We start from the raw sequence: 13,707 nt of genomic DNA on the forward strand, positions 1-13,707 counted from the left end.
ATACTTGTGTATACTGGTTTTGAAGTTGTGGTCTTTCAGTGCCCAAATTCAATCGCTGTGTGATTCGACGGCAAAAGTTTCTATTTTGTATAGGTGTATAGATGTCTCTGGCCCTATATAGCCGTTTCCTTTAGATAAATAGCAATCACACATTGAAATACTGCTACAATTTGTTGAGGCATGAAATAAACGAAAAAATCTCATTTCGTCAGCGACTCCCTAGTAGCTTCATTCTCCGAGAGCAAACATGCTGATGAAAATGTGCATGCATACTGTAAGTCGCTTTGCATAAAAGTGCCTGCTAAATGAATAGATAGCGTAAATGCATTGTGCTCTCTCTCAGGTCCCCCTGCCAGTGCTTTATAACTTATAGAACTATCACTGTGGACAGACTCGACTGATCATCCTGGTGATGAGGATGTAGCTGTGAGCACCATTAGCTGTCCTATAAGCCATAGTGCATGTCTGTGGGATTGGTGGTGGTTAGTGAGGTTCCCCTCTTCATTGTAATACACTTAAGGTGCCTTTAAAAGCATTATATAAATGCAATGTGTTGTTGTTGTTGTTGTTGTTGTTGTTGTCGTTGTGGTTGTTGTTGTCCAACTGCAGTCTCACAGACAACTTGACGTTATGCACTTTAACGCTTGACTCACTCGCTGAGATTTTTATGTGGATAACATGTATTGAGGCATGTTAACATGGATACCGTGTGTTAACAGCTGTTAAGGTGGAAAGTACAGGATTTCATATGTCATGCAAGAACCCAAGTTGTAAATGTAGATGCATCCCTGCATTCCTGCATTCCAGTCTCTTTCATGCGTTCAAAGGGTCTACATCCATCTGCCACGGTCTCCCAGTCACCAATCGGCCTGGGTTATGTGAACAGTTGTAAAAGAGTGTTCAGTCATTTGGCAATGACATTGTATAATCGTTAATGAGCGTGAGTGAAATGGATAGAAAAATACAAACTTGTAAACAAGAAATCCACTTCCAGCTCTGCAGCCTTCAGTGAGCTGGATGTTTTATGAGGAGCGTTTAGACTGCTGTAACCACACAGGTAGGAGGAGGAGCAGAGAACAGATGCTCAACGTGGGCAGGAAACAAAACACCTTACATGTGTGCGCGCATGTAAACACACACGCACACACACACACACACACACACACACACACGTATGTGCTCAAATGTGCAAACACAAACACACTCACACACACACACACACACACACACACACACACACACACACACACTCTTACACACATGGTTACACATGAGTGCACACGCTCACACCCCTCAAATGGCCCTCCTGTGTGGTTGTCTGTCGCCCAGAAAAGTGCAATTCTCACCTCGGTGGGGGGAGGGGCCGTGAGAGAGCTCATCACTCCTGTCCTTCACGGGGAGCTGGGGCAGGCAGCCAGCTTCAAGTCCACTCTGTGTGTGTGTGTGTGTGTGTGTGTGTGTGTGTGTGCACGTGCGCGTGCGCGTGTCTGTGTGTGTGTCTACAGTATGTGTGTATATTTTTGCAGGAGATTAGTATATCTCAGCATCTGCTTGCTTCGTCTATATAGTCTAGTACTAGTGTGTGTGTGCGTGTGCGTGTGTGTGTGTGTGTGTGTGTGTGTGTGTGTGTGTGTGTGTGTGTGTGTGTGTGTGTGTTGTGGAGAGGTGCAGTGAGAGCCATCGCTGAAATGATGTTCCTTTAACCCCTTACTGTAGCCTTTCCTCTCTGTCACGTTCTGTTCAGGTTCTCCTCAGCTGCCGGACAAACACAAGCACTCGCGGGAGAACGCCTGCCTGTCCCCACGGGACCGGCCCTGCAGTGCCATCTACCCCAACCCCCTGGACCCCACACAGGTGACGTGGAACCGCAGAACACACACTCACCACCATCGTTATACACAAACACCACAAACTATGTGTTGATGATGTGAACCAGTCTAGTAAAAGCAATTGTACTGTATCTTCTGGGACCTTGAATTTCCCCTTGGGGATCAATAAAGTATCTATCTATCTATCTATCTGTACCATACTGCACAGTATTGCACAACACAATATAGTATGCTATACTAAATTATATTATGCTATATTCTTGTAATCTATGCTATGCTATGCTGTACTTAGCGATAGCAATACAGCTTGAGTGAGAGTGGGGGAGGCTAAGGATATACCTTGGCTGTGGTTCAGCCATGAGAACAAGGCTGGAGGCCTAGTGCCGCAGATTTACTGTTGCTAAGCAATGGGAAATGTCACTCTTTAGCCAAGTTGAGTGAGAGACGCTATGTGCACACTAAGTTATGTACTTGCTTGTCCTCAGGTTACACGATAATCCGAGTGTTCACCCAACTCCATTTACTGCTTTTTCTATCTCTTTAACTGTCAAATATCACATCTAACTTTGAATGAATAGAAAGTTTGCAATCGGGAACTTCAAAATGCAGTCTGAGTGGGAATATTCCATACGTAATGCTATGAATAACGAGTACTATAAATATTAGTAGTGTTACTTGTTCTGACTCTTCTGTCATTTTGTTCCTTAGAGGATGAACACACACCAAATGGGGGATTCCACGTTACCGCGCAGTGAACCCAACATCTCTGCCCCTGACAAAGGTTAGCCACACACACACACACACACACACACACACACACACACACACACACATGCACTATGCAATACGTGCTGATAATCTGACCAGGTATCACTAGATGCTTCTCCCACTCACATACATTGTCAGAATTATTCTCAATAAGACAAGAAAGCTGTGTGTGTTGATGTGTGTTTCTTTGAAGTGAGGGCTGCACGGTTATTATTCCGCCAAGTTCTTATCCGTCCCCTAATTTATAATAGTCTTGATGAGGAGTTTCTTAGAAAAAGTCCCCGAGGAGCACTGCTCGAGCCAAATATGTGTGGGGATAGATAGACAGTATGTCAGGGTGTTTTCGTTTCGCTTATTTCTCTGCTCATCTGATGCAAATGTGAAATAATTTGGCATATCTCTGAGAGACTTGCAGAATCTGATGTATTTATCCCTGATTCCACTCTCAGTAAAACACACACACACACTCACACACACACACACACACACACACACACCTTTCTAGGTTTTTTCTGAACTGACACTGTAGGCTTGACAGGTTTCATATGCAAAAGGAAGAAATGAGGCAACAAAACGATTTCATTAGAAGGAGGAGAAGGGATGAGCAATCTGGCAGTAAAGTCTGCTCACCCGACACACACACACACACACACACACACACACACACACAGAGAGATGTCAATCACCCACACACTGACAACTGCACTATGAAATCAGTGAGCGTAAAGGGCTCTAGATTAGCACTCTCTTTATTAGCGCTTGTTTGTGTACAGTTTTAGGAACGATTTATTTGCATTGACGGTAAAGCACTTGGAGTCCATTCTTGATGTTGTTTTGGTATGTGCTATATAAATAAAAGGGACTCCTAATGGAAGGGTACACACCCATAAGTGTCAACAGAGAGGTAGAGAATGGGCTGGCTGAACCATTTTAAAGCAGCTCGATGGAAGACTTCATATCTATGCCCCTCGGCGGCAATACTCGGGAGCATTTAGTGCTGAAACGGTACCCCAGCCAGTCAAAAAGCTACTAAAAGGATCATAATCCAACCCGATCAACAACATTATATTTTAGTACATTGTGTTTTAAAATGCCCCTTTTTTGTGTGCAAATGCATATGGTATCATTGAGAGGGAGGTTCAAATGGCTGCTCATGTTAAGATAGCTGTCCTTTTATTTGTAAGCTTAACCATGTTAAGCAATATTTATTGAATTATATAAATGTAAACAAAGAAAAGTACACACAGCATTACACTTAAATACACAGTCCCCCCCTCCTACCCCCCCTTTTCCCGCTTCTGTCCCAACCCCAGCCCATCCCCCTCCCCATCCCTCTCTAACACACGGACAACAGCCGGCCGAATGATTACCATCAGATGAGAATTGAGATTAAATTCATCATAACTATTCAAAATTATGCTAACTGTGTTGCACCTGTCCTGCGTGTTTTGAAGTGGTCAGGCCTGCTGCGAGTAGCTGGAGTCTCGACTGTGTTAAAGAGGCCAGCACACCACCGCAGCCAGCCTCTGACAGGTTCTTATGTCCCCCTGTCCCTCCTAGGCCACCGTACTCAGGTAAAAGGAAAGAAAATACACCAAACTAAATCAAACAACTCCTCTCCAACTGTCAGACGCCAAACTAATATTTCCCTTTTTCTCTCGACTTTTTGACTCTTGACGGCTTTTCGTTTCTGCCCTTCCACTCCACCGCCACTCTTCTTCTCCTCCTTTTTTTTCTCTTTCTTTCTTCTCCGGAATGTTCTCCAACTTCTGTCGTCTTCTTCTACTTCTCCCCCCCCCCTTTCATTTTTCTGATTAATCCCAATTTTCTGGCTGTTCAGGATTTAGCCGTCCTTCATCACCAAAGTATTACCAACACGACAATTAAAGTCGAGTTGAGAGAGAGCCTGCATCTCCATTTTTTCTGACTGCTGCTGCTGCTACGGCGGGCGGTTGCCACGGCCGCTAGGTCGGCTTTGGCGTTTGAAATCCACCTCGCCCCCCGCTGAGCTGCCCTCCCTTTCTCACGGATCAGCCGCAAAGAGGCGTGAGGGCGGCGCGGAGAGGAATAATGAGAAACACTTTTTTACTTTAATGCGACTTGGGAGGCAGGGAAACACAATTCCTACTTTGAGGAGCTTGTCTTTCTTCTGGATTTTCTCCTCTAGTTTCTCTCTCTCTCTCTGTCTCTCTCTCTCTCTTTCTTGCTCTCACTTTCTCTCCCTCTCTCTCTCACAGACACATACACACAATCTCACACTATCTGTCTTCCACACTCACAGAAAACACACACACACACATACACACACACACACACACACACACATATACACACTAACATCTTGCACCTGTTTCTCAAGTATCGTCTGCTCTCTTCTCACCTGGCTCTCACACCCTCTTCACTCCTACTTTTTCTCCTCTCCTCCTCCTCCTCTCTTGTACTTTTCCCCCTCTTCCTCCTCCACTCCTCCCTCTCTTCCTCCCTCTCTCTCTCTCTCTCCCACACCCTACTCCTCTTCCTCTCCCCTCTTCCTCCCTCTCTCTCACACACCTTACTCCTCTCCCTCCCCCTTCTCTTCCTCCCTCTCTCTCTCCCTCCCTCACCTTCCCCCTCCACTCCCCCCTCTCTTCCTCACTCCCTCTCTCTCCCACACCTTTACTCCTCTTCCTCTCTCGCTCCTCGCTAACACTCCGCTCTCCGCGCGCCGCTGACCGCTAACCCGTCTCCTCCTAATCTGCACATGGCCACACCTCTGGGTGTTATTAACCGCCATATGCGCTTCTCCTCCAGCTCTCTGTCCACAGGGGGCCTGAAAGCTCAGCATTGTGTGTGTGTGTGTGTGTGTGTGTGTGTGTGTGTGTGTGTGTGTGTGTGTGTGTGTGTGTGTGTGTGCGTGTGCGTCCACATCAGATTCGAATGCTCCACACTGCTCCCAGTGGACAAGACATTTATAGTGTGTGTGTCAGTGTCTGTCAGCCTTTGTGTGTGTGCGTGTGTGTGTGTGTATGAGAGAGAGAGAGAGTGTGTGTGTGTGTGTGTGTGTGTGTGTGTGTGTGTGTGTGTGTGTGTGTGTGTGTGTGTGCGTGTGTGCGTGTGTGCGTGTGTGTGTGGGTGTGTGTGTGTTTGTGTGTGTTCTCCCTGGCCCTGTCTGGTGGAGTGGACAGCCAGGGCATTAATGGAGCACATTGCCCTAAAAAAGAACAGCTGCTGGTGTTTAAGCAGCTTAGAGAGAGCAAGTGTGTGTGGTGATGTGTATGTGTGTGTGTGTGTGTGTGTGTGTGTGAGAGAGAGAGAGAGAAGGAATGAGTCCTTTGGCGATGCTTCAGCCTTAATTCTTCGCTTGGCTAAAGGTTGCCACCGATGTGGAACAGTGTGAAGTTTGGAAGTTATGACTGGACAAGGGCCCTGTTAGTCTTAGTGTTTAAATGCCTGTCTCTTTCTCCCTCTCTCTCTCCCTCTCCTTCTCTTTCTCTCTCACTCTCACTCTTATCTCTCTCTCACTCTCTCTCTTACTCTTATGTCCCACTCTCTCTTACACTCTCTCTTCTCTAGTGGGGTCTCCTGCCAAGAACACTAGATCGCAGTCCCCCATCGCAACGTTGCGCTCTCCACAAAAGGTTTGATCCTCATATCCTTCTTTAGTTTCAATTTATACTATGTGTGTGTGTGTGTGTGTGTGTGTGTGTGTGTGTGTGTGTGTGTGTGTGTGCGCACCCATGCATGCGTGTGTGTGTGTGTTTGTGTGTGTGTGTTGGTTTTTTTAGGGCAGAAGAAATAGGGCAAAGCTTTCAGATGAGCTATAGTGTGTGCGTGTATGTGTGAGAGAGAGAGAGAGAAGAGAGAAGTGTGTTTGTCAGAAAAGCTAAAAAAACAGTTTAGTCCTGACCCGACCTTGTAAGTTATCCACCCTCTCTAGTTGTCTAAAAGATTGTTTTTGTGAAATGTGAAAATTTGAATATGTCATAAGCACTGGGTTTAAAGAGACGTGTTATCAGTGGAGTATTTCATTTCAGGAATAATTCATAAAAATCCATCTTGTTTCAAGGGAAATTAAATCACTGCCTCAAACTATCTAGTCCTGATTGGAATGTCTGGCTCTATTGCAGATGTTGTAAACAGAGTTACAGGGGAGCTACACCAGATGCGTAACTGAAGCGTTCCGTTCGCAACACATAAAATCCATTTTAGAAGACGGGTCTATTTTTTTTCGAAAGTACGCGCCACTGTCGCGTCTGGTGTAGCTACTTCCATTGATTATCGTGATTATTAACTGCTGCAGCATACGCTTCGCTTCAGTTATGCGTCTGGTGTAGCTCCCCTGTTAGAATTGAGGTTCAAGGTTAGCACTATAAATTCACCACAGATTCACTGTTACACATTGATTAGTGTGTGCAATGTTTTTTTTTTTGCAGTTTCTATGTAACGGTGGTATAGAATCCCCCCATATTAACTTCTATTATGGGTTCCCTTAATATCCCCTTAAGCATATTTGAGTGTTTTGGAAAATGCTTTAAAAATTAAATGTATTATTATTATTATTATTAACTCTTGATTCATTGGTTTATCCCTATTGGTGGTGTATTTCTGCAGAAAGTATTTTTCTGAGTTCAACACTAAGGTTAGCAATAGCCATTATAATAGCCAGAGTTGGTACTCTGCGTGATTGCTGACCTAAAGGCTTGGGTTTAGAGATCCAGGCTAGAGTCAGTAGGGGCTAATCAGAAATAGTGGGGCTCAGTGGTCCTGCTGAGCAAAGGTGGGACTGGACTGGACTCACTGAGCAGAAGAGGGTGTGTGTGTGTGTGTGTGTGTCTGTGTGCGTGCATGTGCGTGTGTGTGTATGAGAGAGAGAGAGAGAGAGAGAGAGAGAGAGAGAGAGAGAGAGAGAGAGAGAGAGTGTGTGTGTGTGTGCGTGTGTGTGTATGAGAGAGAGAGAGAGAGAGAGAGAGAGTGTGTGTGTGTGTGTGTGTGTGTGTGTGTGTGTGTGTGTGTGTGTGTGTGTGTGTGTACGGATGATGGGCAGTCTGAAAGGTGCCTTGGGATCTCCACAGGGAGTTTGTGTGTCTGTTAACATTACAGCAGGTTCTCAAAACAGGAGACTCACTTGCATTCTGGGTGACAGAGAGATGCCCATCAGGACTTGCTGTGAGCAACCAACCATGGTCCACTACACACACACACACACACACACACACACACACACACACACACACACACACACACACACACACACACACACACACACATATACACACACACACACACACACACACACACACACAAATACACGCACGCACACACACACACACACACACACACACACACACGAAGACACACCAAAGTGAGTCAGATCATGCCGAGCTGTCCCTGGCCTGTCAACAGGATACTGACAGCCAGTCCCTCATTTATGATAAATATAGAATTTTAATGTGAAGTGTGGACATGCACCCACTGTAATATGCATTTCATGTTTGTATTTGGTATTCAGCATCGGGCGATGTGTTAATTTTCATCAGTCAGGCAGTCTCTATGGAGTATAAAGCTCTGTGCACTAGTTTGCACTAGAGAAAAGAAGAAGGCTTACGTGTTGCCTATATGGCTTTGTGTGTGTGTGTGTGTGTGTGTGTACGTGTTTAGGGAGTCTTTGAAATGGTAATGAATATGCTACTTTTTCTTTGTTGTATGTTTGCTGTGTGTGTTTGCATGTATGGATGCACTGTACACAAATGTGTATCTCTATACTGATGTGCTGTGTGCTACAGTATAATGTCCTTGCCTACTTGTATTCAACTGATTGTGTATAATATATATGTTTCTATTTTTATCAACTGCAGAAAAAGCAATATCTTGCCATTATTCATCGCTGTTATTTCTTTCTCCCTGCTTGTGTGTGTGTGTGTGTGTGTGTGTGTGTGTGTGTGTACAGAACTCTGCGCCTCCCTTCACCCCCTCTCCCACTGAGTGCCAGCCGGCCGGGCTGGTGTCCAACTCGCCAGCGCTGTCCGGCAGCTACAGCAGCGGCATCTCCTCCCTGAGCCGCTGCAGCGTCTCGGAAGCTTCCGGAACCGAAGGGCCCCCTACCGGACCGGGCTCGGGCTCGGGCTCGGGCTCGGGCCTGGGCCCCCCCGACGGAAACCCGCCGCCTCTGCCCCCCGGCACCCTGCTGCCGAACTCGGCGTCCGAGCGCGGCCTGGACGAGCTGGGCCCGCGGCGTGACAGCAAGACCCCGCCTCCTTACAGCGTCTTCGAGCGCTCCAACTCCAACTCCCGCCGGCCCGTGCCCCTCCCCCACAGCCTCTCCGTGCCCCCCCAGGTGGACCCGCCGGCGCTGCCCCCCAAGCCCCACCAGATGCGCTGTGCCAAGCCGGACGTCGTCGACCCCCGACGGCCCCCTCCCATCGAAACCCCCCGGCCCAGGGTCTTGCCCAGGAAGGTGTCTCAGCTCTAGGAGACTCTGGGAGCAAAGAAAAGATTTAAAAAGAAAAAAAAATAAACAAAAATAGTTGCCATTTTTTTGCACTTTCAAAAAGAAAAATGATTGAGAACTCTTTTAGATTCACATCTTTTAGATCTCGAAACGTTTCCCCCCCCCCCCTCCCACCGAGATCACCTGATAAAACTGGACCCATTGAGAAGTACACACATTCAAGGAAACTAAACACAGCAAAATCATAGTGATCAGGCTGCACAATGCTGCACTTTTAGCTGTTGGACACCAAGTAACACCAAGCAAACGTTCAAACTGCATCCAGTATTTTTTTTTTTTTTTAATTAGAGCAGTCAAGAACCAAGAAAAATAAATTGGCTTTTCAAGTAGGTGTTAAAATCCCAATGTGTGTACATATTAGTGAGTTTTCAGACAAATGTTTTGCCTTAAGTGTCAGACGCAGTCCTTTGATTGACCGAACAATGCACGTCTCCGCGTCGGCTGTAGTTTTTGTCTGGTTTCTAATGGTGCTAGCGGACAGTACTCTCGTATTCATTCCTGCACAGGAACACTTGCCTGACTTGATAGTCCACTAAAGCTATTTTAGGCCTCTCTTCTATCCCTTAAGACTACAGTTTTTATGATCACATCAGTAACACAGTGCGATGGGGCTTTCAAATTGGGATTTTTTTTGCCACCACAACAAAATGTCTTGCAACTTGGAGTAGGAACAAGGCCTCTTAACCCGTAAAATTATTTTTTCCCCATCTCAAGTTTTGAGTAGCACGGCGGGGGCAATCATGCCTGTTCTCGTTTCTCTTCTAATCACAGAAAAATCTCCAGAACCCCCACCACTCTCCCCTCACACATTATGAAAGTCTGCCTCTTGCTTTAGTCGCATGCTGTGGGACATGGAAATGGACTCGATGGAAGATCTGCTGGACTCTCGTGCCAAAGGAATGGAACATGCAGTGGTGGAACTGGTGAAGATAAGGTGAACTGAAAGAAGCAGGTCTGTGTGTGTGTGTGTGTGTGCGTGTGTGCGTGTGTGTGTGTGTGTGCGTGCGCATGTGTGTGCGCGTGCCCGTGCGTGTGTGTGTGTGGTATATATGCATATGTGTGTGTTGGCACATGCACTTGTGCATTGAAGAGAGAGAATGCAGACTTGTCCTTGGCCTTAGAGTAGCTGGATAAGAAGCTGATGACTATTTGATTTATTTCTCATTTTTTTAACGATTCAACTAATTTCAATGTTGCTGTTATTTTATGATACTTGGGATCAAAATGAGCACAAATCGGATAATGGCTATTACCCGTCTTGCCCCCTTTCAACTCTTCTCTTTCTTTTTATCTATCTCTCTCTTCTCTCTCTCCCTCTCTCTCTCTCCATCTCTCTTCTCTCTCTCACTCTCTTACTCACACAGCTTTTATGGGTGTACACTGTAACCATTGCACAGCATGTTTCACAGTACTTGCAGCCGTTATGTTTTTAACCCACTGCCAGAACTCTAAAAACAGTGGGCTGCCACTCTGGCTGATAATAATTCATTCAGAACATGAATTCCTTAGCAGTGATCCAGCTGTGCGTACGTTAAGTCTACTCTGGTCACTTCTGATGTTTAGCTAAACAGTTCACCTCGTCAGTGTCAGTTGTTTTACAGTGTCCATTAAAGTCCATTACTTGGGGGCTCGTCTGGGATTTCATATGTCAGTGTAATTGCTGTTCTGTACAACTGTTCTGTACATTTGTAGAGGAACATACTGATAACTAAACTCAATTCCATCATTTTGTTTTGTTTGTTTGCATTTTAAGAAATTAACTGGAGTATGATTTCAATGAGTAATTTTTGTATGGTAATATTTTTTTTTCCAAATTTACATTTGTTGTGAATTTTTGGATTAAATATTCACATGAAATCAGTACTTGAGAAATTGTAAATTATATAATGAAGTCGTTGTATGTAAGTATGCCAAATACTGTACCTTGTCTATTAAAAGTATTGTACATATTGTGTTTTTAACAAACTGTAGTTATAACAAATTTACAGCTTTGAATGTGGAAACAGCAAATTATAATTATAAATGTCAAATATTTATGTTTTGTGAGTGTAGAGGAACAGAGGTAATTCCAATGTACACCTTACTCATTTGCATTCTAAAATAACTACCCTGTGGAATAAAAAAATCAAATTGACTTGAATAATTCATCACTCTTCCTCCCACAACAACAACTGCACAGAGTTCTGGCTGTCCTCTTTGCTTGAAGTTTGGGATGTAAATCCTGCCTTAATTCAGCTGCCACTTTCATTCTGCATCCAAATGCTCTGTGATTCCAGAACTGGAACTCTTGTAAACAACTTCACTTATCACAACACTTTTCTGGACGTCTTATCTTACCGAAGTGTGTTTGTATCATTATAGGTCATGGATAATAGCGCAGAAAGTAAGGACAGGGTAAATATTGTGTAGAGCATTGATGGTGGTTAAAATGATAATAAATGCCCTTGAAATGCAATTAGTAAATAAATCATGTTATTTTTATTTTGACAGAACCATGATAAAATAATATTGCATCTATTTCACCTGATGACATAATTCAGTGATTTTTTTTTTTGAATATTTGTATTTTACCAAGTCAGTGATTTTATCCAGAACATTCAAGTGTACTAAACCTGTTCCTATAGCTCATTTTGACAGTGCACTTTATATCACTAACTGTACACTTATGCACTATGTTGATCTCAACACAGGAAATGCATTTTAATTGGAACACATTTTGCATTTTCAGTTGCATCAGTAAAGCTCCCTAAATATATATCTGAAGAGTTTGTCTCCAGAACGCTACAGGCCCGATTGAGCACCCGGCTAAAGGTGGTGCAAGCGTGATGCTAGTCATAAACCCAGTCAGTGGTGACTGTTTTGCATGTGCTCCACTTTTATTAAACCTTGTGCCTAGGGATGCGGCAATTAACGGCATAAGGTGTAGTCTTGCAAATGATCCAAAAATCACTATCTTACACCCTCTGAAAATCATTATGCCACTGACCACCAAGAAAAACCTGGTTTATAATGAAAGGCGCATATAAAGCACAGCTGAAGATGCACTGTCAGGAGATATAAGCAGCAACTCCTCTGAAGGATAAATATCCTTGGGATGTTAAGGATTTATCAATCTGCTTGCAGGATATAAAGATCATATGTATATGTTCATGATGTCTCTCTGTTGCAGATGGCAGAGCTTAAGTCATGCCAGGGCCTACCATATATTCAGTGTGTGTGTGTGTGTGGGGGGGGGGGGGGGGGGGGGGGACAGGCACAATGAGCTTCAGAAAAAAACTAGAAAAATGCAGACATCTAATTAATATTCCTCTCGCTGTAGTGAGGGGAAGAGATGAATGCATAATTCATGTCATTTCTGTTTTGAAGAAGACCCGTATCTTCCAGTATATTATGCCGCATTGTTGTGTGGTGGGGGGGTGGGGGGGGACTGCAGTGTACGGCTGTCACTGAGGGTTTGTAGCATGCCTGGGGAACTGCCAGCCACAGCTCTCTGCAAAAAGTGAACACTTTACTTGTCAGATAAAGGCGTAATTGTAACAGTTGCTGTAATTTGACAGCACTAATAGCGGATAGCGAAAGGCAAAAAAAAAAAAAGAAGAAGAAAAACTGTCTAATCCCTACGTTTTTGTGCAAGAGCAAGGGAGCAGGGATTTTTTTTTTTTTTTTTTTTCCAGTTGGCTGGAAAGTCCAACTGCGCTCTTGCTCAGCTGGGTATTTGGCTGCCTTTGTGGCTGGTGTGAATGAGGTGTTCAGTGTCGTCATGTTGCATTCTTTCGACTCAAAACCGTCACACATGGTGGAGCTCAAATTGACTGGGACGCCACAGTAAGTCTGATGAAGAGACGCGAGAAGAAAGAGGGGAAAAAACTAGGCCACGGTGTGCTTTGAATGGCACACAATTTATTTATTTATTTTTTTTTTTTTTTTTCTTTTCTCCAGCTGATAGTTTAGTGGGGTTGTTTTGATGCTAAACATCAAACCTTGATGTTCCTCCGGTTCTAATAAAGAATTACATCAGGGAGGAAGCGAGCGTATAATTCTACGTTGCCACAGGCATGTTCTAGGATAATACACAGCCCGAGAGAAGCTCAAGGTGTTTTTCTCACCGGGCGAATCTCGGCGGAATAAGCGATAGGCTGCGCAGCGCAACGGGGAGCGAGATCGACTGTGAGAGGGAATTTTCAAAGAGCGCCTCCGGATAATAGGTGGGCCTTTTTATCCTCCTTATTTCCTATATCAACCCGGTTGTGTTCACGGCTTATGGGGATTTACCTGTCAGCGTCAACCACTCAGGTGATATAGTGGCGCTCTCATTCTCTCTTTGTGTCTGGTTCTCGCTCTCATCTCTCATCTAGAGAAATGACAATTCTGTCACTTTTCGGGCGTCAGTGGTATGTGAATATTGTATTTTCCCTGACAGGGCCAAAGCTTTACAAATGAATTGGATTTCCAAGAGACTTCAAGTTATTTCCAAACTTGCCAAGCATTTTCTTTCTTTATTTATCTGCATTTGGAAAGGTAACAAATTACAGTTTTTTTCAATCGCTAACAAGCGTTTGTCCATTCAGTTGACACATTTTCAAAACTCTAAACACAGTTAGCACAACATCGGTCTTTTGTGGC

At 44.5% G+C, this 13,707-nt stretch overlaps 1 protein-coding gene across 2 annotated transcripts in view; it reads left to right on the plus strand.

The window, feature by feature from the left end:
- The window catches only part of dock4b (dedicator of cytokinesis 4b), a 151,841-nt gene extending 140,638 nt beyond the window's left edge, over positions 1-11,203 (plus strand). The window contains exons 48-52 of one of the 2 annotated variants that reach the window (XM_062517855.1): positions 1,745-1,854; positions 2,538-2,610; positions 4,052-4,171; positions 6,150-6,214; positions 8,524-11,203. In XM_062517855.1, the coding sequence (XP_062373839.1) occupies positions 1,745-1,854; positions 2,538-2,610; positions 4,052-4,171; positions 6,150-6,214; positions 8,524-9,045 (890 nt within the window). In that variant the 3' untranslated portion in view covers positions 9,046-11,203. The remainder of the gene's footprint in view (positions 1-1,744; positions 1,855-2,537; positions 2,611-4,051; positions 4,172-6,149; positions 6,215-8,523) is intronic. The other variant, XM_062517857.1, reaches the window with a different exon arrangement.
- The last annotated feature ends 2,504 nt before the right edge of the window (positions 11,204-13,707 follow it).

This window comes from Sardina pilchardus, chromosome 17 (genome assembly GCF_963854185.1).
Source record: "Sardina pilchardus chromosome 17, fSarPil1.1, whole genome shotgun sequence".
Taxonomy (NCBI): domain Eukaryota; kingdom Metazoa; phylum Chordata; class Actinopteri; order Clupeiformes; family Clupeidae; genus Sardina; species Sardina pilchardus.